The sequence below is a fragment of the Phaseolus vulgaris genome, chromosome 10, assembly GCF_051622355.1.
Source record: "Phaseolus vulgaris cultivar YP4 chromosome 10, ASM5162235v1, whole genome shotgun sequence".
NCBI lineage: Eukaryota > Viridiplantae > Streptophyta > Magnoliopsida > Fabales > Fabaceae > Phaseolus > Phaseolus vulgaris.
Window position 1 is genome coordinate 42,466,379 of NC_143507.1, and position 24,534 is coordinate 42,490,912.

A 24,534-nucleotide genomic window follows, 5' to 3' on the forward strand; every position below is an offset into this window, starting at 1 on the left:
TCGATATGCAAATACACTATTATCTAATTTACCAATTGTCATGTAAGTTCTATCATAACTATTCTAGAACTCTATATAGAATATTTCAATTAGTTGATCATTCAAAATTCTTGGCATTGTTGTCTATTAAATTATAAATTCTTACTTCTTTCTTTGCTACAACCGAAAAAAAAAAAACAAGGCAAATTCTCCCTTCACGTCCGAACTTCCATAGGTAAAAAATTAGTTTTTTTTTTTAAAAAAATTTAAATAATTTTAAATAAAGTATATTCATATTTTTAAATAATGTTAGTTGTATATTCACACCTCATATCTTCTTCCTAACGGTAACACTTCCATTGTTCTTCTAATTTGTGTGTATAAAACGATTGACGAAAAGATTTGTTGTATTTGATATTTCCTAATACGAGAAGATTTGTTGTACTTTATTTATGCATCTTGCTAAATTTTTTTACTTCCAAAAAATGAAAAAAAAACAAACAAAAAACACAACCACTATCACTAAAAATACCACAAAACTTACATCAACCATCAATAACCATCACCAACTAGTATAAACGAACATCACCACTAGAAAATAAAGAAGAAGACATCACATTCTTCACCATCCTCAAAATAATATATTAAATTTAAAAAAAAAAGTATAAAGCTAGAGGGAGAATGTATGAAGAGGGAGGGAGAACTTGCCAAAAAATACTTAGAATTTATAGTTTTCTTTTTTTTTGTGTTGTGTTCTTTTTTTCATTTTCCCTTTTCGGCTAATGCATGTAAATACTCAAAGAAATAAAACAGAGAAAATAAATATTTTGTATTTGTTTTCCATTTTCAAAAACTATAAATAAAATAAAAATCCTGTGAAGGGTGAAAACGACTTTCTCCTTCTTTGTTCTTCATTATACCAGTTTTATGATGCCATTACATCTTCCCTTCCAAGAAGCTTGTGCTATTTACACTTTAGTGACGTCTTCTTTTCATCCCCAGAAAATTGCCTAGAAAAAAGTTTTCTATCTCTATGAGCTACTATGAGAAGGAAAAAGAAAAATATCTCCAAGCTTTTATTTTAAAAAAGCATTTACTTTTGAAAAACTATAAATGATATGATTGACAAGTAAAGTAAAATTATTTTAGAAAACAGTTTTTAAAACAAAGAAACTTTTCTCGTTTTTAAAACAAAGAGATGAAAAGTAAATCAAACATGCAAACCCTTAAATTTAGACTTCTTCCCTTTATTTGGTTTAGTTGCAAATCACCTTCACAAGACACATCTTGGTACAAGTGATATTACCACATCATTCTTGAATAACACAAGTAACACTATTCCATGAATAACATAAACAAGTAACACTAAAGAGATAAACAAGTAACATGTTCCATGAAAGAGATAAACAAGTAAACTAATCAAGTTTACGTAGATCTCAACCTACTACTATTCTTAATTACTCTACTTTCGAGCACACTCCCTCTTTTATGAAATCTTCAAACATCAAAATGCAAATACAATGAAATGCATGCACAACATTATTATTGACTGTGATTAGAAACAAACATATATAGGAAAATGATGAGTTCATGAGCAATCCTATCCTCTGCCACCAAAACGAGCCTTGAGCTTCTTCACTTGTGCATAATCAAGTAAGGTAGTTTGGGCAATCAACTGAGAAGGCAAGTTGTTGCCGAATAAAAGAAGGTCAAGTAGTTGTGCTCCTGGGCTTGGATTACTGAAAGCAAGATAAGCAGTGGCTTTTCCCTTCCCAGAATTCACTTGGAAATGCAAGAGTCCTTGTGGGAAAACCATGATATCTCCTGGTTTCAGTGTCTTTTGATAAGCTGCAGCAGGTGTGATAAAGCCAGCAGTGATTTCACCCTTCACCATTATCAGTATTTCACTTGAAGCAGTATGTGAGTGCAATGGAACAAATCCACCTTTGGCTAGGTCTAATCGTGCTACAGATAAACCAAGACCATTCACACCTGGAAGTTGAGAGACAAATGCGGGGGTTATTGCAGCATTGAAAATGCCTGAGGTGTTTCCAGCTACAAAACCAGAGAACACAAAGTCATCCACTGTCACTGTGTTAGGTGCCTTGCACTCGTACCCTGAAGGGCCATCTGGACCATTTAGATTTGCTACGCAGAAATCATTGACAAAAGCATGGGAAATGGATGAGAGAAGAGCCAAAAGGAAAAGAGTGTAAATCATCTTCATCTTAGAATTTAGATGAATGAATGGATTTGGTGTGAAGGTGGTATGAGATTAACTAATCATTTATAGGGTAATTTTTACAAGTTGGAGACTAAACTAAGAGATGAACATGTAGTAACACAGTTCCACATGACAATAACTTAAGTCAAAAACAAGTTTAAATTCATGATATATATATATATATATATATATATGGAAAATGTTAAACAATGACTGAAAGAATATAAAAAATATCATAAAAGTGGTAAATCTTCTTGAGAAAAATACTACAAGTTTTAATTGAGGGATTTTTTTTTATAGATTTTGCAACGAAATCAAATACAGTGCTTTTGTAACAAGCAATAATTAATTGTAGATTTTCCCTACATAATACTCTCCATTTTGGCATGTGCAATAGTTGTGATTTTCTTTTTGTTTATTTAATGAGACTGTATGTTATAAAAACAAGAATAAAAAACGTGGTGGTTTTCTAATAATTTCAAATATGTATTTTTCAATAACTTTTTACATACAGAAAAAATACTTCAGTATTTTTCATTTCAAGAATTATATGTGCTAGATCCAAAGCCCCCCAAAAAGTGGCTTAAAGAAGCAGGAATGGTTGCCATTGGGGTCATGAATTATCATTATAAAAAATTAAAATAGTGATTCATGTACGACTAATATTAGACAATAACATGAACTGTTATTAAAAAAAGTACTGATTTGCCCAATAGGACAAATTATTCGTTTTTTTATTTTATTTTTAATAAGTGACTTTTTAATATTTTTTGTCTACTATTCTCCACAGTAGAAAGTAAGGAACGGTTTGTTTATTTTGGTAATAAGTAAATGAAAAAAAATGAATTATACATCTAACCTTTTTCATGAATTGCGTCTAACCTTTTTCTTTTCCATGCCACTCTAAAAATGTTCTCATTAATTTTTATTAAGAATTAGGTTTTGGCTATTCTCCCTCTACGCGATTGGAGTTACTGTTTCAACAGTTATATGTGTTCCTCTTAAGTAGTTTGTAAGAATTGTACGAGGTTTGTAGTGATTTGTGTTCGTTTTGTAAGAGTTTATGGTGCTTCTTTAGAGTGTTTTGAGGCACGGTTCATTGGAAAGGCACGGTTATGTTCACATAAATTGAGGTTTATAAACAACAATATTGTAATTTTTTAAAATAAAATTGGTTGCTATCAAGTTTAACGTGATGTTTTACATTATTCAAAGTAATATCAGTTATAATTATCGCAATTTAATTTGAATTTATAACATATATGCAAAATTTGAACATTGATTCAAAATATATGAAAAATATTATAAGAGTTGCAATTTTTTTTTTTATGAGAAAATAAGAAACAAAAGAAATATTATAAATTTTTTAAATTTATCTATATAGAGATTATTATTTACAAATATGTATTAATCAATAAATTTAATAATATATATATATATATGAATTATTAGTCATAGATTAATAAGAAATAATAATATTATTATTAATATTAATATAATTATTAATATTACTATTATTATAAATATTACTATTAATGTTATTAATATTATTATTAATACTATTACCATTTTTATTAATAATAATATTATTAAAATTAATATTATTCATATTAATATTATTATTATTAACATTAATAATAATAATAATATTAACATAGTAGTTATAATAAGAAATAATAATCATAATAATAATTATTGTTATTATTATAATCATAATATAATTATGTATAATGCTTATGTCTAGTATGAATCAGAATTTGACTCCTCTAACACCATATTATTATTATTAAAAATAATAATAATTTATAAAGTATTTATTATTAAACTTAATAGAAGTTTGTAGCTTAGATGATAATTAAAAAATTATATATATAATTTTAAATCATCACAATTGAGGGAATGTTCTATAGATTTTGAACGAAATCGAAATACAGTGGTTTTGTAACAAGCAATAATTAATTGTGGATTTTCCCTGTATAATAAGTGGCGTGGTATGCATGTGCCATAGTTGTGATTTTCTTTTTGTTTATTTACTGAGAGTGTATGTTATAAACAAGAATAAAAAAATGTGGTGCTTCTCAAATATGGTTTTTTCATTAACTTTTACATATACAAAAATTTCTCCAGTAGTTTTCATTTGAAGTATTATATGTGCTAGCCAAAGTCCCCAAAAAGTGGCTTAAAGAAGCAGAAATGGTTCACATTGGGATCATGATTCATGAATTATCGTTATAAAAAATTAAAATACTAATAATACAAAAAAAAAAAATTATTATTATTTTGAATAAGTGATTTTTTAAAAAAATTTGTTGTCTACTATCTTCGACCGTGTAAAGTAAGGAAAACGGTTTGTTTATTTTGGTAAGGAAATGAAAAAAAAATAAAAAATTGTGCATCTAACTTTTTTTTGTCCATGAATTGCACTCTATAAAAATTAATGCGTACTTTTTTCTTTCTAGATAAAATACACTGAAGTAAATAAATTGGGTCTGAATTCTGTAGCCCAGCCCAAACTTTGTTCAAAACATCAAACCCATTAAGTGGCATTCAAAATCCACATCAACTAGGCCCGGTTTTCAATACTTCAAAATCTATACTTAATATTGTACCAAAAAAATATTATATACTTAATATATTTAATGCAAATTCAATACACTAATAATGAAATTTTTTATGCTTTTAATTTAGATATTTTATGAAATCCTTAATTTTACCATATTCGTATAAATTGTATGTATCTCTCTTAATAGCAAAATTATAGAATTATATTAATGTAAAAATTATCTTTTTATCACTTTTTATATATTTTTTATTTTTATCATATAATGTATTTTATATCACATTTATCTGTCTCGTTCTTCCTATCTATTTTACAATTGTATTATTTTATTGCAAAAATAAAACACTTGCCTGTAATTTTATCCTTATAAAGTAAAACAAAACCAACAATTGTTTTGAATATATGACTAAAATCATGCCATGAAAGTTTTTATAAAAAATAATATGTCACTAGAGAAATATGGAAAAAAAAATGGGTTTATTTTCTCCTCAACTAAAACCATTTTTTAAAGCGATTTTTTACAACTTTTATTTTTTAAAATAATTTTAAAACTAGTTGAAAAATAAATTTTAGTTTAAAAGTTAATTAGTCTCAAAGGAAAAGCGTTTTTAAAAATTTGATTTTGAAGCAAATTTGACTTTGTCTACAATATTTTAAAACAATAACTTGAAATGAATTTAGTAAAACCAAAAAGTAGTTTTACAAAAGAATGATTTAATTTTGAAGATTTACATTTATAATTCTAAATACATTATTTTAATCTTTGAAAAAAAGAAATCAGCAAAATGAGTAGTTTGCAGCCTAGCTTTTTATAGAATTCCAATTTCGCATGTGATACCTTTATCTTCAGTCGCATTCCAAGCTACAATGGTCCATAACCATTATCACTTCTCCAAGAAGATAAACAATGGCATTCATACATTTTTTAAAAGAAGTTTATGTTAAAATTTAAATATTTTACATTGGACATGATAATGTTAACTTTAGAGCACTACAGAAAATCATGAAATAAAAACTAATTCTATAAATAAAAAATAATTAATTGTTATAGTGATTAAATTATAGATTATTTTATAGACTAAAATATATTTTGGATTTGGTAGAAAAACCTTGATTTCTAATTAGATACCAATTTAGAAATCATTTAACAATAATAGAAACTAATTTAGAAACCAAAAATTTTTTTAGTCTCTAAAATAATATCTAATTTAGTCATTATAACAACTAATTATTTTTTATTCCTAAAACTGGTTTCTATTTTATAATTTTCTTGTAGTGGAGAAATGCTAATTCTATTTAGTTTCCTAGTTTTCTTCAATTCTTTTAAGTTTAATTTCTTTAAATATTTTTATATTAACAAATATTTGCTTTTTGTTGACAGATATTCAAATTTATAACATGCATAATTCTTTCTTTTACTTTTACCACCAAACCAACTTCCGTAGGGTTTTTTGGAATATTTTATATACTATTACTTAGTTTTATTACATAGTTTCATCATATTTGGTGTAACAAATTGGAAGATCCCTTAAACATTGTTCAATAATATAAAAGAGAAATTATTTATTTTATCTCAATTTACAATATCAACTATATTATATCTTTATCATCCATATAGTATACACTCCATAGATATGTACTTTTAGGGTAAGAAAATTGCATTCACATCAAATGAAATGTAACAATGTAATCCTTACAAGACAAATGTAATCTTCTAAACACAGCATGCTCAAGTCTCAACACATTCAGCTTTGGAGCAGAAATGGAAAAACAAAGTCAATTACAGTCTGCAAAAGTATAAGGAATTGAAACAACACAAGGAATGAATTAAGCAAAATAATAAACAATGCATAAACCATAACCATGAGACTGCCCTAGCTTAGCCACTGCCCCCAAGGACACTCTTAAGCTTCTTGACTAGGTCAGGGTCAAGGAAAGTAGTCTGTGCGATCAAAGGTGTGGAGAAGTTGCTGGCAAAGAGTGCAAAGTCAAGGATTTGGAGGCCAGGGTTTGCACTGCTGAAAACAGCAAAAGCAATGGCCTTCCTCTTGTGAGCTGCTATTTGAAAGTGCAACAATCCTTGTGGGAAGACCATAAGCTCTCCCCTTTTGAGTACCTTCTGATAAACAACGTTACTTGATGATATGAATCCAGCGAGGATGTGACCCTGGTTCACTATTAGAAGTTCATTGGCACCAGGATGAGTGTGCAGTGGTATAACTCCTGCAGGACCAAGGTCTAACCTTGCTGCAGAGAGATCAAGACCATTAACACCTGGAAATTGACCAACAAATGCAGGGGACACAGCAGCATTGATTATGTTTGTGACATTTGCAGCTTCAGATAAGCCAGCAAACACAAAGTCATCTGAAGTAACTTTGGCAGGTGGCACGCAGGGAAAGCCTGCAGGGCCATCTGCACTTTTGAGGTCTGCCACACAGAAGTCTTGAACAGTAGCATGGGAAGTGGATAAGAGAAAGGAAAGGAGGAAGACAATTTGGAGAAACATCTTAACTTGGTAGTGTGAAACTGTGAATGGGAGTGTGAGAATTGTAGGCTCTAAGATGGTGCTATATATATACAAAGTTTCTTGCAAGTTGGAGGCAGAACATATACCATGCAACTAATAATGACAAATGCAAAATTAGAGCCAGAGTTACACTTTATGGATTCTTTAGAACATTCCAGCTGAAGAGGTCCCCCCTTGTGGCATCAGACAGAGAAAATGAAAAGCTCTTTTCATAATAATTAAACCTTTTTTGTAAGATGGCCCTTATTAATTATTGGCTTTTTTTACTCTAATGTTGTGAGGCTAATCAGATAGGAAACAGTGAATACTAAAAAATTCCAAAACTTTTTTTAAGAAAAAGTTCATGAAGTTTTATTTATGTTGGATAATGCTAATTAACGAAGCTTCCTGTCATCCTGAAAAGTAAAGCTTCAATGACTACTATGCAAGTCTTGCTTTGCTGGTAATTAATTATCAGACATCAATCAATCCACATCATGTGGAAATTACGCCCACCAAATTTGTCATGTCAAGCAGGTAAATTATCTTGTTTTTCCCAATTTTGGAGAATCCGAAGATATTTTGAGTGTGTTGATGCAAAATACTACATCAGATGGAGGAAAAAAACTAGTTAGAATGTGGTCCAACGTCATGTGGGAAGGATAGGAAGGCCATGAATACAGACATTTGACAGCTAAAAGCTTTGCTGTTCTTTCAATAGGAACCAAGTAAATGTGTGGAAAAGAGAAAGCCCTTTCCTGCTAAGATTTCTTATCAGAATCATTTGGCAGATATAGAAAACTATGGCCTAACTAAAGTGCACAAAGAAAGTTTACATTGTCTTATTGTCCTTTGTGATGTTAGCTTTTGGCATTAATATATAAGATTTTTCTTGAGAAACTTTTACATAAATATCTTTAAGAAGATCAAAGTCAAAAGTTATTTAAAATTTATGTAAAAGTTAATTTTAGCTTGTAATTAAGTTTAAGTTCATTTTTTTAATTCTTTCTTAACTGTAAAGTAACAGTGGAGAGTGTTAATAATATTAAGAGAATGAGGGATCTAAATTAAACATGATTAAGGGTTTAAAATGCTCAATGGTTGGTTGGTATCTTAAGTTTTTATTTATTTACTTTGAACTGTTAATACAAAACCAAAAACTGTTATTAATATTTATGTGTGCAGGGTTTGTTGAAGACATGGTAGAAGTGAACAAATGACTGCAAGATCAAGATCTTGTTTCTGATACATGGAAAGCAGAATCTGAGATTCATGTTTACTGAAGTTTCCTTTTCACTATTCACTCGAACCTGCCACTGTGAACAAGATCTTCTTCCCTGGATTCCTTTGGATTTTATTGGACAACGACTAGGCCATAAATCTAACCATGCAAGATGAATGATGGATCTGCATCACACTGAAGCGTATAGTATTTGTCTTCCATTAGATTCTGCAGTTACACTATTTCTAACAGTTTCGTTGCTGTCCCTCAAATTCTTTTCAATTGGAAAACCGAAAAGGAAAGAATAGTAAGGTATTTCACTCTAACACATATATAAAAGTACAAAACCTCTGGTGAAAATTGGACGAGAGTGAAACTGCAAACAAGTTACTCTGATACAATGTTCCTTGTTACTTCAAAAAAATATACACAAAATGTTAACTTCTTATGTAAACAAAAACTACACTGACAGAAAAAAAAAATACTACTACTACATGACTATGGAATGATTGGTCCTTTTTGTCAGTCTTGGCTTAATACATGCATGGAACTAGCATAATGTTTGTAGCATCAAGGTCTTAAACTTTGCAATTTTGTTCAGTTTTATTATATATTTTAAAAAATTGCAAACAAATGCAAATTGATATTTAAAATTATGGTGTCAAACACTTACAGCACTTTGACAGATTTGCAAAATGCTATAACTTGGGCAGAAAGATTTTATTTTGAGATAAAACTAAATAAAGACTTATACCACGATATCATACTGAAGAATAACGTATGCACCAATAATTATTGAACAATAATTTTTTTCAACTTAATTGATTTATAGTTATAATAATGAAAGAATCTAGATTAATATGGATATTTACTTAGAATAATATTGAAATAAAATTGTAATTAAGAAATAAATGATAATTAATTTTGAAAAATTATAAAATACTTATATGGATGGAGAATTATTAGATGAGTTGCAAGAAAGGGTTGCATGAAATTTAGAACATAGAAATCTATGTGTATATACTTTAGATGAAAAAAAGAATGGATAGGAAAGAAAAAAAAGGAAAAAGAAGGTGATCATGCAAGATTTAGATTATGAAAAAAAATTGAAGTTACTAAGTGCTAGTGTACCTGTCTGTGATTACACATGTGCTCTCTTCCTCTCTTACACGTGTGCTCCGTCGGTCGGTGGGTACCAGGGATTGCACTCTGACGCTCAAGTTAGTGCTAGTGTTTTTGTTTTGTTCTCTCAGGATATGAAAACGTATCTTTTCCCTCCTTAGAAGTCTTATTTATAGGTTGACTTGGACCTCTTTCCGTGCAGGCCAGATAATCAGTTCATTAAGACGTGTGCAGTGGTCTCCAGGTCGTGTGTAGTGGCTTCCTGATATCACGGGAGTGTCTTTCGAAGTGTGTCTTTGACTCATTCAATGTTAGTTGTAACTGCTTTCTTGCCACGTATTTATCATGTTGTATTATTAATTCATGCCTCCAGTCATCCGGGTACGACAGGTACACTAAGAATATTATAAAACTTGTCAATTACATAGGAAAGGAAATATAAAGCAAGTTAGTTTCCAATAATCCATTTACATTGAGTTTAATTGGTGAATTTCTTTTAAAGAGTTAAATAGTAGGAAGTGTAGTTTAAGTCTAACTCAACCTTTGAAAATCGATTTAGAATATCAAGTTTGCACACTTATATCTTATGGGACATCCTTATCTCTAGTCGATATGGATCACCAACACACCTTCACACTGGAACCTTTCAACTCATGCGTGAGACTATATATTTATGGATGATTTGATAGCAGCATGATAAGTCCAACAAATTCTCGCTATGATAGACTGTAAATGACTTTGATACTATATTAGGAAGTAGACTTTAAGTCTAATATAACCTTACAAAATTAATTCAAAAAGTGAGATTTACACCCACTTATATATTATATACTATGAATGTCCCTTAGTAAGTGGCATGTAAAGAAGTAAAGACCAACCAATTAAGAAATAAAAATCAAGGTTTTTTTCTTGTTTTCTAAATTTTAATATTTTTTTACTCCTTAGTTTTTGCATTTTCTATGTCTTTGGAAAAATCTATCCCTGGAATCAAACAGGCTTCAGTAAAATATCTTATCATTAAATGAATCTTCACTTTATAAACTAAAAAAAATGGATATTTAAGGAGGGCACTTTTTTTGTATCAATAAAAAAATAGATTGGTTACACATCTTATCGTTAGCGTTCACTTTATGAACTAAAAGAAATGAAGATTTGGTTAAGGAGAAGATTGCATCAGTGAAAAATAGATAGGTTACATACTATGAACGTCGAATGTTTGGGAGGGACGTTCATCCTCATCCTTCACAATTTCTTACTATTTTTTTCTGATCCAAATGTCTTTAATTAGCCAATATCCCATTCACTAGACTAGGATGTAATAAATATTGAATTTAAGTAATTTTCTTTATATTTTAATATATTTTCCCTTAACAACTCTTTCGTTTATTCTCCATGTACATGACGTAATTGCAATTATGTTTATACAAAAAGTAGGATTCAATTTGAAAAAAAATATCTAATATATTAGAATTTTGTGTTATAACATATACTATTTGATAGTTGTGTAATGTGCCTCTTTCGGTAAATGAGGTTTGGACAGTGATTTAGATTGCAGTTGTCAATGAGATTTGAAAGCATAGAAACAATGTAATTTTTAAAGGGTGTAATAGATATATTGGAAGTGTTTGCTTTGGTTCAACTTAAGACTTGGTCTTGAGTTACTTCCAAGTCACATTCTACGCATTCTTTCTTCTCTAATTGGTGTCTTGATCTTTTGGTTTGTATTGAGATGATCTCATTATGTACCTTTTTAGGTGTATGAGTGAAAGTCTTAGGTGATTTTTCCCGAATTTAGATAAAAGGAGGAGGTTAAAGGTTGAGTTTCATGTATAAGGATTGGATCACCTCTAAAATGGTTCATATTTATTATTTTTTATTGCCGATAAAAAAAAATATTCGATGTTAAAATTATGATTAATGACATAAGGAATATTATCTTGTTAATCCCTTAATAAGGTACTAATTAACAAACAGGTATTAAAATTATTGAATCTAGTTAATTTAAGTGTGTTTAGGTAAAAACTTCATTAAAATATCATAAATAGATTGATATTTGTGGTGAAATATGAATTATTTATTTATTATAATTTGTATACTTATTATATCATTAATATATTTTGTTGAATTAAGTGTCAAAGTTTATTTGTAGACATTCAACTTTCTTTTGATCAAGAAAGCAAGAAAAAAAAACATTTCCACTTATTTAAATAAAGACATGAGAACAAGTTGAAGAGAAGTATTGATCTCGATCCATCTTGAATTAATAGCATAAACAAAATTATGTGATTAATCATTTAATAAGACACTAAATACTTTAAGGGATTAAGGTTATTGAATTATTAATCTAGATATGTATAAGTAAAACAATTCATTAAAATATTATATTATAAATAGGTTGAGATGTGTGATGTATATATTATTCATTTATTATATATTTATTACACCGTCAATAAACTTTACTAACTTGATAAGGAAGCCAGAAAACATTTTGCATGTTAAAAAAAATAAAATTATATAAGAACAAATGAAAGAAAATTACTAGTCTCGTAAAATAATAATATACCATATAACTTTAACATCAAATAATAAATTTGTATGCAAAATCAACATTTATTATAAATCACTTCTAAGTTGAATTTCAGGGTAATTATATTAAATTTTAATTTTATTAGTTCCTATATCTTAAAAAAGTCTATGTTCTAACATGAATACCTATTTTATTTGTTTTGCATTTTAGTCCTTATGACTCTATTTTATATTTTCAGAACCCAATAAGAATATATTTTATATATATAAAAAGAAAACTCATACAAAAACTAAAAAGTTAGAGATTTCAAATATACGGACTAAAAAGATTAACATGGTATGAAGATTAAATAATTAAACTAAACAAGTATAATATTAACTAAAATTAAAGTAAATAGTACTATCATTGTGTTAAAATCAACTTCTGCAAATATCTATGGAAGATATTATTTTTTCTGTTCTGGACTGGGTTCTGCAATGTCAGTCTGAGTAATTTTTTATTTACTTTAACTTAATTATTTTATCACATTACTTTCTTATATTTCTATTTGTGTTCCACGTTATCACTTCTTTTAAATAACTTGTCCGTGTTGAATACACATATCGGATACAACACTCATATGATACTTATAGGACACTTATCTAATTAAAAAAATATTTATTAGATTTTTAAAAAAAAAATACGTTAATTTTTAAAAAATCTAAATTTATTGTATAATTTCTTTTATGATTATAAAAATAAGAAACAAATCTTTTCAAATTAGTCATGAAAAACATTTTTCTGCTAAAAAAAACGTAAACATAAATATTTATTGTCAATTTATATAGTTCATAATTATATAATATATAAATTTGTGTCCATATATCTTATATTTTAAAAATTATATATATCTCTGTATCATTTCCGTATCATATCAATATCATGTTTACTTTTAGAAGTTATATATATATATGCATCATTCTCCGTATCATATTAATATCTGTGTGTTTTATTGTGTGTTATACGTAGGTTCTACTTTACTTTCACTTCACATCTCATCTTAAAATATAACCATATTTTGTGAATTATAAATTCTAATGTACCTTTTACTCCACTGACTCAGTTTAGGTGAAACTCAGAATTGAATCAGGTGCAGTTTATACCACCACCCTCATAGTCTCTGTCAATAGGTTAGGCTTAATATCTTGTGTTCAGATCATGGGTGGGTGAAAATGATAGAAAGTGAAAAAAAAATATAAATGTAATTATTTATATAAAAAATAATTAAATAATTATAAATAATTTAATTGATATAATAAATTAATTTATTCTTATAAATTAAATTTGTCATTTGCTTTGATTTAGGAAAAGTAATACAAACAAAATCACGGAACTCATTAAATCAACTTTCCTGGAAATGAAACCTATGGTACAGATGTGAGTTTGATTAAGTTTATTTCTATATAATTTTTTTCTAGTAACCAATATAGTCGTAACATATTATTCTAAATATTAATTAAATAAATTTTATTTAAAATAAAAATCTCACTAAAAAATATGATATTATCAAATATTGTTACAAATGTTAAATATTAAGAAATAATTAAATTAAAATATTAAATAAAAATTAAATAAGTATAAGAAAGAATAAAAAAACCAAATGTATGATTAAGAAACAAGTTAAAAAAATTAAAAGTAAAAATAAAAAAAGTTAATATAAATTTTTAAAGTTACATAAATTAAAATTATTTTAGTATTTTTTTTATAAATTTTTTTATGACTTAACATCTCAATTAGGTTAACACATCAAATAACAACAATCATCGTATGAAAAAAATATTATTATTAAAAAAAATACAAATACAAATTATTTTAATAATTTAAAACAGAAACAAATATAACAACAGAGAATATGAAGATAGGAACGAGGCAGGTATATAAGTACTCATAATTGTTTTCATACCCAAATTAAAAGAAAATAACTACTATCCATACTCATTTATGTATTTAGTTATTGCAAAGATTTCCCATAAAATTGACACAATTTCAACATTCACGAGATGGATTCATCTATCACCCTATATGAAATTATAAAAAAAAATTTATGTAAAATAGGCTTACAAAATATCATAACATAATTGAATAAATGATTGAATATGTGATTGAAAATTGTTTTACCTCCATAATCTATTATGTAATTATTATAATTAATTATGCGTCTTTTTTTTCATTTTAGTATGATAATAATAAAAAACAATATTAATAATAAATATAATAATTTTTATTTATTTATTTCATTTTCTCCTTTTTGACTTATTTTCTTTCTACTAAACGAAATATTTATATTATATCAAGTTAAACTTCTCCATATACCCAAATAAATGAATTAAAAAATATTAAAATAAATTATATAATATTTTAAATGATTTTAACTGAATTTAATTATATAACAGTTTAAATAAATTAGTTTAACATGATTTGAATTAAAAAAATCAAACTAAATTACTTTAAATTATTTTTGAATTATTTAAATTATTACTAATTAACATCCTATTTTAAAATATATTTTATAAAATTTCATAAATTATACTCTTATCTAGTTCAATCAATTTTATTCAAAAGAAATTCAATTTTTAAAAGTTAAACTAAGATAACAATTTAATACAATTATTTTTAAATAATTTAACTTTTTATACATCTTAATATCAAATTGGTTTATTTCAAATATCTTTTACCAATCCTACATGTAGTCACATTAGCTGCTACCTAGGTACATGTATTTTTTTTTTTTACTTTTTCTATTTGTATAGATTACTATATTATTGATCTGATTTAACTTTAATATTAGTCTGGTACTTTTTTTTAATAATGAGAACAATGAGAAGAAAAAAGATAGAACCAATTCTAGAGAAATGTAAGAAGAGAAAATTCTCATAATTCAAACTTCTTTTATTAAGGAAATTTTTTTTTAAGAGGGTAGGTTAACACTTTTATGTATTTGACATTCGAAATACGTATAAAATTCTTAGACTATATACTTAAAAAGTTAAAATTAAGATGTTTTAAAGTGTTTGAGGGTGGGAAAAAAGTGTTGATATTTTTACAAAGATGTGTTTGTATTTAAATTGAGTGCAGAATAAGGTTGAAAAGGGTAGCTAAAGAAAAGAGGAATATAGCATTGTAGTGAGAAAATGGTTGTGGGGAAGAAAAGTTGTGTTGAGAAGAGGAGACATTTTCCTCTTCTGAGGCCTGTGATGATGGTAAGATCTATGCATGAGTGGGTCACTTTTTTTGGAGTCTTATATGAAATCTGTCTCTAAAATCTTATTGTGGCTAAGGATGCCCAACAAAAAACAAAACATGTAACCAGTACATATTTATTCACAAAATTATTGCTGAATCAAACTTAAATACTTCAATGCATAGTAATACTTTTTTGCCTCTGCTTGCTTATTATCTAGGTGAGGGTAAAATAATAATAATAAGATGCTTCTGTTTTTCTTTCTCTGCTCCTTCTTCTTCTCATCAATAATTGTTGTTCTTGTCGTCATTAGGTGTTGGGCTCTCTGCATTGTGTTTTGTGATTCTTCATATTATCTTCTTTGTGTTCTTTGTTTTGGATTTCACTTATTATACCTTTCTCATCTCTGCTTATGTCAATTACTCAGATAAATTCTTCTATTCTTTATTCCAATTTGATTCCAGCATTTCTACACACCTAATTGATTGAATTTGAAACTTAATTAAAATAAACTTTAAGTCTAATACAATTTTATAAAACCGGCTAATTCATTGGAAAATCTTTAACACATCCTCCTTAACTTAGTTAAGGTTCTTAAGTTGAGGTTGGCTAATTTGTGTATCAGATTATATAGTTATGAGTTGTTCAATAGTGATCCGATAACGAATAGTCTGATAAGTTCAACAAACTCTTGTTAAGATAGACTTTAAATGATTTTAATATCATATTAAAGAAATAACTTTAAGCTTAACTGAACCTTATAAAATCGACTCATAATGTGAAATTTGCACTCATTTATATATTATTAAATGTTCTATAGTAGATGGAGATCTCAAACAAAAATCAAAGTTATTTAATGTATATGATGAAATTTTTCATGTTTAGAATTGTTGTTGACATTTTATAATTTAACATATTTTTTTAGTGTTGTTATTGTTATTATTAATTAGTGACAGTGAGAATGATAATATTATTTACGTGTGATTGTGCTGAAAACAAAAGGGTTAATTAGTTTGTATCTTGTTATAGAAGGAGCAACTAATATAAATTAGTAAATAATTTGTTAAGTGATTATGTGACTAAAAAGAACTAGAAAATAGGCCTGTTATTATTTATTACATAACAAAGGATAAAAGAAAAATATTTCAATATATGAAAAAGAATCGTCTAAAATTTTATAGTTTCTAGCAAGCACAAATCAAACTACCAATATTTTATTCTTCTTGCAATGATTGTTTTGATAATGGAATAAGTTCCTAATTTGGGTTGTCTATGAGAGGATTTGTGGTGGTTGTAGAAAACTTCCAAAGTTAATAACAAATACCAAATAGAAATTTAAGAGTAAATATAGTGGAATGAGAACAATAGCAAATTGTCCAACATAAACATAATTCCTTTTACCTTTAATAAGTTTGATATGCGTTATGTTTTAACTGTTAATATTTTTTTTAATGAAATTAGGTATAAATTGTTATTAGTACAAAAATTCCATTAAAGATAGATTGAATGAATCAATATATTTATGAATAAATAGATATAATCAATTTAGTAGATATATTTTACATACATGTTGATTCATGATGATAATAGGAATAATGGAGAGTAATCTGATGTTCTAAGGATAATTTTTTTTATCAAAGTAAATGTTAGAATTTGATGGAAAAGATAATATGATTGACCAAAAGAGAGGTTATTTGCTAAAAAGAATTAAGAAGTTGATTATATTTATTGTTAGATTAAAGTTTAAAGATTCTTTAATTTGGTTTTAAATTATATACATAATAATAAAGTACAAAATATGATTTTATAAGCAACAAGGTTCAACATATGAAAACTTTTTGTTTGGTTTGCACTACAAGAAAATCATTAAATAGAAACCAATTTTTAGAAACCAATTTTTAGAGACCAAAATAATTAGTTGCAATAGTAACTAAATTAGAGACCATTTTAGAAACTAAAACAAAAATTGGTTTCTAAATTAGTTTCTATCACTGTTAAATAGTTTCTAAATTAATATCTAATTAGCAACCAAGGTTTTAGAGAGCAAATTTTAGAAACTAAATAATTGGTAGTTAAAACCTTGGTTGCTAATTAGATACCAATTTAGAAACTATTTAACACTAATAGAAACTAATTTAGAAACCAATTTTTGTTTTAGTTTCTAAAATGGTCTCTAATTTAGTTACTATTGCAACTAATTATTTTGGTCTTTAAAAATTAGTTTCTATTTGATGATTTTCTTGTAGTGTTGTATGTTTCGTTTAATAAACATTTGTTTAGACAAATGATATCATCTAATAAGTTTTTGCTTGGACAAACGGTAAATATAGTTTGTCTACCTAACGATAAGCCTTAAGCATTTCATAGTACATGTCGAAGACTAATACATTATTATTATATTTCTTTTTTTTATAAAAAACTTTCATGTTAGGTATCACTATGCTACTTAAACATTCTTATTATATTTGTGCAGAAAATGTTAGTCTCTTTGTTTTTATACAAAAGGATCCCGTGATGAAGTATCCACGTCAAGATCTCTTGAAGAACATTTTGCTCCATGCAAACATCTTTTCTTAAAAGGTAGAATAACAATCTTGCGGAATGCAATTAATAGTGTTAGACCTACGATTTATTTCAAAAGAGGAAAGAACATTTAATGAGTCTACATGCTTGAACAAACAATAGATAAAAAAGAAGAGGAGTGCATAACCTCACAATGACTCTTTTCTTCTCAACTTTATATATAAAATATCTTTGTGGGAAAAAAGGTTGATGGTGACACTTACATAAAAAGCTCTCAAAACTTGTTATTTTTAGCAATCCTTTAGTCTTACTGTGCGAGCAAAAATATTGTTTGCCTTCATAGCAACCTAAACAAGTGTTTATCATATTGTATTAATCTCATGGCATTAATCATCTTTTAGTGAGCAAAACTTGTGGTCATTTAGATTCCAACTTTTGTTTACGTGTTTTAGTCAAGAGCTATGTCCAAACAATGCACATGCTTAGCCAAAAGTAGTCGTGTTCAATAATACTTATGACTTTAGCGATGTGATCAAAAAATATTCAGTCTTAACTAGGAGGGAATGCATTCTAAAATATACTTTATGTTTAACTAAGACTGGTTGTGATCACATAATACTTAGTGTTTAATCGAAAGTAATTGAGTTTAAATAATATTTATTAAGAAACCTTAATGATGTTAATGATGTTGATGATGTATTCAAGAAACCTTATATTGCATGTTGTTAATGCAATTGATATAAGAAATGTAGTTTTCTGAAGTTATTTGAAAAATGTTTTAAATAGTACATATGTCAAGTTAAAGTTGCATTTGAGAATTCTACATTATAAGATTTTTTTTTTAAATTGTTTGATAGTATGTATTATTATGTATGTCTAGTATTAAACATCATTTGTTAATTTCTATCAAATGTAAATATTTAAAGTGGATTAAGTATTAAGGAGTTATTTATCAAATAAATGAAAAATTTCTTCTTTATTTATTTATTTATTAATAAACACATTACAAAGGATATGTGAAGCCATTTAAAATTGCTTGATAGTCTATCACATCGCAAAAGAAGATAAGTGAATTATTGACCAAATGGAAGTGTAAGACCAAATGAAGTGTAAGTTTTCTTGCAAACAAAATAACTCTAAAATTACAAATTTATCTATTATATGTTTTCTTAAAGAATTATTAATACTCTTTACATGTTGAAATTGGGAATTCCACATCAGTACTTATATATTTTATAGTACTTATATATTTTATCAATGACTTTCGAGAAAATCATGAAATAGAAATCAATTTTAGATATCAAAAAGAAATAGTTGTTATAATGATTAAATTAGATAACATTTTAAAAACTAAAAAAAAAATTGATTTCTAAATTAGTTTATATTATTGTTAAATGGTTTGTAAATTTGTTTCTAATTAGTTACTTTTTCTACCAAATTTAGAATCTAAATAATTGGTATTTAAAACCTTGATAGCTAATTAGATACCAATTTAGAAACTATTTATCAGAAACTAATATAGAAACCAAAAATAAAATTATTTAAAATAGTCAATATACTTGTATATAAATAAAATTTTCTTTTTGTTACATATTTTCTTTCTCTTATTAATTTACTTCACATCGTTTAACTAATTTTCTTTTTCCTCAATCCCATTTTTCAAATAACCACAAACAAATTATTCTCTCCCTATTCAAGCTCCAGTCTTTTTTATAACTTCTAAACCTTCTCTCTTTCCATTTTTTCCTCTCTAACTAATGGTTCCAAATCTCTTTCATCTTAAATTTAAATTTCTTAAACAATATATCAAATTTAAATAAGATCACATAATAAATAAATAAATTTATATTAAAAATATATTAGCATTAATATACACATTATTATATAAAATAACAAAAAAGATAATAATTAATACCAATAATAATAATAATATAGAACAATATAGAACAATATAGAACAAATTTGTCTGTACATCTATGTCTATGTTAATAAAAGAAACGAAATATGAATATTTTAAAAAAATTAGACTAAAATTTTTATAATTTATTAAATACTTGAAGAAAAACTGATTGGGTGATTAAAAAGAAAATTTGATTATTGAAATTATGAAACCTATTGAAGTATAAATTCTTTTTCCTTTCTTTATGGTCATATTGATAAAGATTTTTTTTGCAATTATTAGATACATGCTTCAAAGGCTTCCACGTAGAATTAGAATTTATGTCACATGGGTGGATTAATTGAAAATGGATTTGAATATGTTGGTTTTGTACATTGGAATTTCAAAATGTGTTTGATTTTGAGTGAAACATGTAACTCTTGTGCTTCAGACACATCTCATTGTTAAATCTGGAAATCACACCTTAGGAGATAAGGTCAAACAATGGAAGATAATTTTTCTTTCCTCAAATGGCGGTTAGATAGGACGTGATCTCCAAAGGATATGCTAAAACTTTATATACTTTTTTTTCTTTCTTTTCATTAAAAAAAAAATTATTCATATATCATTGACCTACAGTGTATTAATTATGGTGATGTTGCCATCTCTAAAATTGTGGAAAATTTGTGAATAAATGCAATAATGTAACTCTGATACATTAAATGATCATAAAAAATTTGATGTTGCTACTTCAACTGTGGTTGTAAACTGAACACATAATACTTCTAACAAAATATAAACATGTTTATAGGTAAAAGATTTACTATTTAAATTTAAATACAATTAACCTTTCCCATTAAAATCTAAAATATGATTTTGATTCCTATAATCTTTTTTTATCTCTATAGAATTCCATCCATTTTGTATCACTAAAAGATCTCCATTAGAAGAATATCTAAAACACATTTACCTAACAAGTAGGAACACATGGTATATTATTACATTGACTAATGTTAGGAAGTAGGAGAATATGATATAGAATTTGTGATTGAAATATGAGGTAAGAGGAAGGAGTTATAGAGATAATGATGAACAATGAGAGTTGTGTTGGGAAGGTGCAGAACTGGTTGATGGATGATAATAATAGTGGATGATGATGATGATGATGATGATAAGGGAAAAAGAGAGAGAGAGAGAAGTGAGGTTGAAATGGGGTGGTAGAGTCTGATATGATTCCAGTCAAAGGGAAAGAGGCTCCTATCCCAGGTGATATTTTGAAGGCTGCAGCTAGTCAGGGAGGAAACAGCCCAGAAATCACAAAAATGGAAAGAGGAGGGCTGAATGGAAATGTAATTGAGGAAATTTTTGGGTTAATGAATGAAAGGGTCAGTTAGGTGTGTGAAAATAAAGGAGATGGGAGCATGTGTTTTGGGGCAGAGCAACAGAGTGTGAACAGTTTTAACCTCAGAGTGCACTTTCCTGACACCTCCTACCTGCCAACGCGCTAGCCAGAGAGAGAGAAAGACAAGTGCTTTCAATTGCAACCAAACAACTTCGAACCTCCTTCTACCCGATAGTCTTTTACCTGCACTGTCCCAGCCACCATCACTCTACTTCAAAAGCTTATGTATTTTTCCAATACTAACACCACACAACAAACTATAATAAAGTAAAATCAAAAGGGTCTTTCAGATTCAAGATTTCTCATCTATCTTTCACATGCTAGTTACCACAATGTTGGGAGTGAGTTGTTAAACAGTTTCTGTGAGTGTGTTTAGTTTGGTTTTACTTTAAGTTAAGATTTTTGTTATTGAAGAGAAAATGTGATTTTGAGTTTGAGTTTTGAGTTTGTTGTGGAAACACATTGTTGGAGAAATGATTAAGTAGGAAAGATGGAGGGAAATGGAGAGTTAAAGGAGGGGAAGTTGACTGTAATGTAACCAAAAATGGAGGGATGAAAGGGAGATGGGAGGAATGGTGGTGGGAGAAAATGTGAAAAAGGAGAAAGCATCAATCCGTGGCCAAAAAAAGGAGGATTCAGCTATAGCCTTGGCCTCCAAATCTATCAATGAGATAACGCCACGCATGGAGAAGCCAAAAAAGATTAAAAATGACACGTACGAGACTTTCTCTTATTCAAAAAGTTACCATGCCATGCCCTCCTCCCTCGGATTGAAAAACAAAAGAGATTGATATAGGCACAGCCACTATTGCTCAGCAGCTTACACTTCACATAATCGGATGGATGGCACTATTTTCCATGAGTGATGTGGAGACAGCAAAACCAAAGGTGCATGGACTAACATGCATTTGAATTTAATTTTTCTTCTTTCCTTTGTACATTTGTTTATGGATTTCTGTAAAGATGTCAGAGACAAAGGCAGCTGCAGAGAAAAAAACAGAAGCAACAGAGGTGCAGTCATTATAAGAGCAGACTCACTCACTCACCCATCCAGCACATTAGAGAAATAGAGAGGAGGTGGCAGAAAGCCAGAAGCATCATCAGACTATCAGAGCCATTAGTATTATCCATGCACAGGAGAAGAATCTGCTACCCTTCAACCCCTACCCCCCCTCCCATCAAAAAAATTACTATCACCCCACCTACATAAAATTAAACTCACTCTCTTTACTTCATTCCTTCAAATCCTATATCTTCCTCTTCTTCACTTCACCACTATTCAGACAGACTCACACTCTTCCTTCTTTTTGTCTAAAAATGATGAGTGCAAGTGCAAGTGCCAGAAATAGATCTCCTTTCACACCAACTCAGTGGCAAGAGCTTGAACAACAAGCTCTTGTTTTCAAATACATGGTCACAGGAACACCTATCCCCCCAGATCTCATCTACTCTATTAAAAGAAGTCTGGACTCTTCAATTTCTTCAAGACTCTTCCCACACCATCCAAGTAAGTCTTTTTGCAGTTTTCCTATTGTTTTAAGACCATGGATAACTTTATTTTTTTATAAAAATACACTAGTGGTTATTATTATATGTCTACTTTTTATGAGGGACAAATAAAATTTAGAGCCTGGTTTGTTGTCATAACTCTGGCTGCAGTTGGGTGGGGATGTTTTGAAATGGGATTTGGCAGAAAAGTAGACCCAGAGCCAGGAAGGTGCAGAAGAACAGATGGCAAGAAATGGAGATGCTCAAAGGAAGCATATCCAGACTCCAAGTACTGTGAAAGACACATGCACAGAGGCAGAAACCGTTCAAGAAAGCCTGTGGAAGTTTCTTCAGCAACAAGCACCGCCACAAACACCTCCCAAACAATCCCATCTTATACCAGAAACCTTTCCTTGACAAACCCCACCATAACTTCACCCTCTTTCCCTTTCTCCCCTTTGCCCTCTTCTTTGTCCTGTGACTCCCAAGCCTTTTCCCAATCCTACCAAAATCCTTCTCTCAATCCCTTCTTCTACGCTCAATCAACCTCCTCTAGACCCCCAGATTCTGATTTTCCACCTCAAGATGCCACTACCCACCAGCTATTCATGGACTCTGGGTCTTATTCTCATGATGAGAAGGATTATAGGTATGTTTTTAAAGAAATACTATTTGGTCTTTTTATCTTGTTACTTTGGTCTTTAAATGAGTCCAGTGATGTTTGAGGATTGATTCATGTAGCCGATCTCATGTATGGTGGATAAGATTTATTGTTGTTGTTAATTATTATGATGCAATCTACTTGTTGGTTCTTGCAAGCAGGCATGTTCATGGAATAAGGGAAGATGTGGATGAGAGAGCTTTCTTCCCAGAAGCTTCAGGATCAGCGAGGAGCTATACTGACTCGTATCAGCAACTATCAATGAGCTCCTACAAGTCCTATTCAAATTCCAACTTTCAGAACATCAATGATGCCACCAACCCAAGACAGCAAGAGCAACAACACTGTTTTGTTCTGGGGACTGACTTCAAATCAACAAGGCCAATCAAAGAGAAAGAAGCTGAGACAACAAGCCAGAGACCCCTTCACCGTTTCTTTGGGGAGTGGCCACCAAAGAACACAGATTCCTGGCTAGATCTTGCTTCCAACTCCAGAATCCCAACCGGTAACAATGATCATGCTCTTCCCTACTCTCATAATCATACCCCTTTTAATATTCCACTTCATGCTTACCTATAAAATTATTTGTACTTATGTAGTCTCCTTTATCCTTGGCAGATGAATGATGTTTTTTCTTTTGTTATTATGAGCTGGTGGATACGGCCAAGAGAGAGAGAGAGACTCGTTGATAAAGATCAGTTTTTTGTGGCTGGGGTGATTTTCTTTTACAAAAGGTGTGATGTTATTGTGTTAAGTGGGGGACCACACTAGGATTTGTGTCTTGCTTTGGTAGATATTTATATATGCTTCTTTCTTCCCCTTGAAGAAAAGTTAAAAAAAAAAACATGTCTCAGATTTGCACACTATGTTGTTTGACTGGAAAGCATATTAAGTTGCTCTGCAGTCTGCTTTATAATGGGTGGTAGCAAGGACAATTCAAATAAGCTCTGATGTTTGTGTTTCTTCTGAACCTTGTTATGTGCATGGACCCAGTAGTAGGGAACATGTGCAATCAATATTTGCATATATTACCACCACTATTAGGATTATTAGGGAGGACACTTTCCAACAACAACAACCAAATTCTCTCTTACTCTTCTAATGGACTAGGGTATAGACACTGCAGATTTATATCACTCTTTCAAGCTTTTCATCATTACTTCCATTCAATATTAGATTTTCTTTCTTCTTTGTTTCATTGCCCTGAACCACAAACGT

The 24,534-nt window shown here is 28.6% G+C and overlaps 3 protein-coding genes across 4 annotated transcripts; 1 reads left to right on the forward strand and 2 right to left on the reverse strand.

Annotated features, from left to right (window-relative positions):
* Positions 1-1,205: 1,205 nt before the first annotated feature.
* LOC137818778 (auxin-binding protein ABP19a) lies at positions 1,206-2,255 on the reverse strand. The gene has a single exon (XM_068622387.2). It carries the CDS (start codon positions 2,204-2,206, stop codon positions 1,580-1,582), a length of 627 nt encoding a protein of 208 aa, XP_068478488.2. The 5' UTR covers positions 2,207-2,255; the 3' UTR covers positions 1,206-1,579.
* Positions 2,256-6,398: 4,143 nt separating this feature from the next.
* Positions 6,399-7,327, reverse strand: LOC137819186 (auxin-binding protein ABP19a). Its single transcript, XM_068622960.2, has one exon. The coding sequence runs from the start codon at positions 7,270-7,272 to the stop codon at positions 6,643-6,645; it is 630 nt and encodes a 209-aa protein (XP_068479061.1). The 5' UTR covers positions 7,273-7,327; the 3' UTR covers positions 6,399-6,642.
* A 13,464-nt stretch (positions 7,328-20,791) lies between these two features.
* Positions 20,792-24,260, forward strand: LOC137819384 (growth-regulating factor 1). Of its 2 annotated transcripts, XM_068623217.2 has the most exons (5): positions 20,792-22,055; positions 22,131-22,674; positions 22,827-23,304; positions 23,478-23,821; positions 23,935-24,260. In XM_068623217.2, exons 2-5 carry the CDS (start codon positions 22,485-22,487, stop codon positions 23,940-23,942), a joined length of 1,020 nt encoding a protein of 339 aa, XP_068479318.1. In that variant the 5' UTR covers positions 20,792-22,055; positions 22,131-22,484; the 3' UTR covers positions 23,943-24,260. The 2 variants fall into 2 exon arrangements, with proteins under 2 accessions (XP_068479318.1, XP_090152931.1); XM_090296805.1 differs by having other exon boundaries at positions 21,001-22,674.
* Positions 24,261-24,534: the final 274 nt, after the last annotated feature.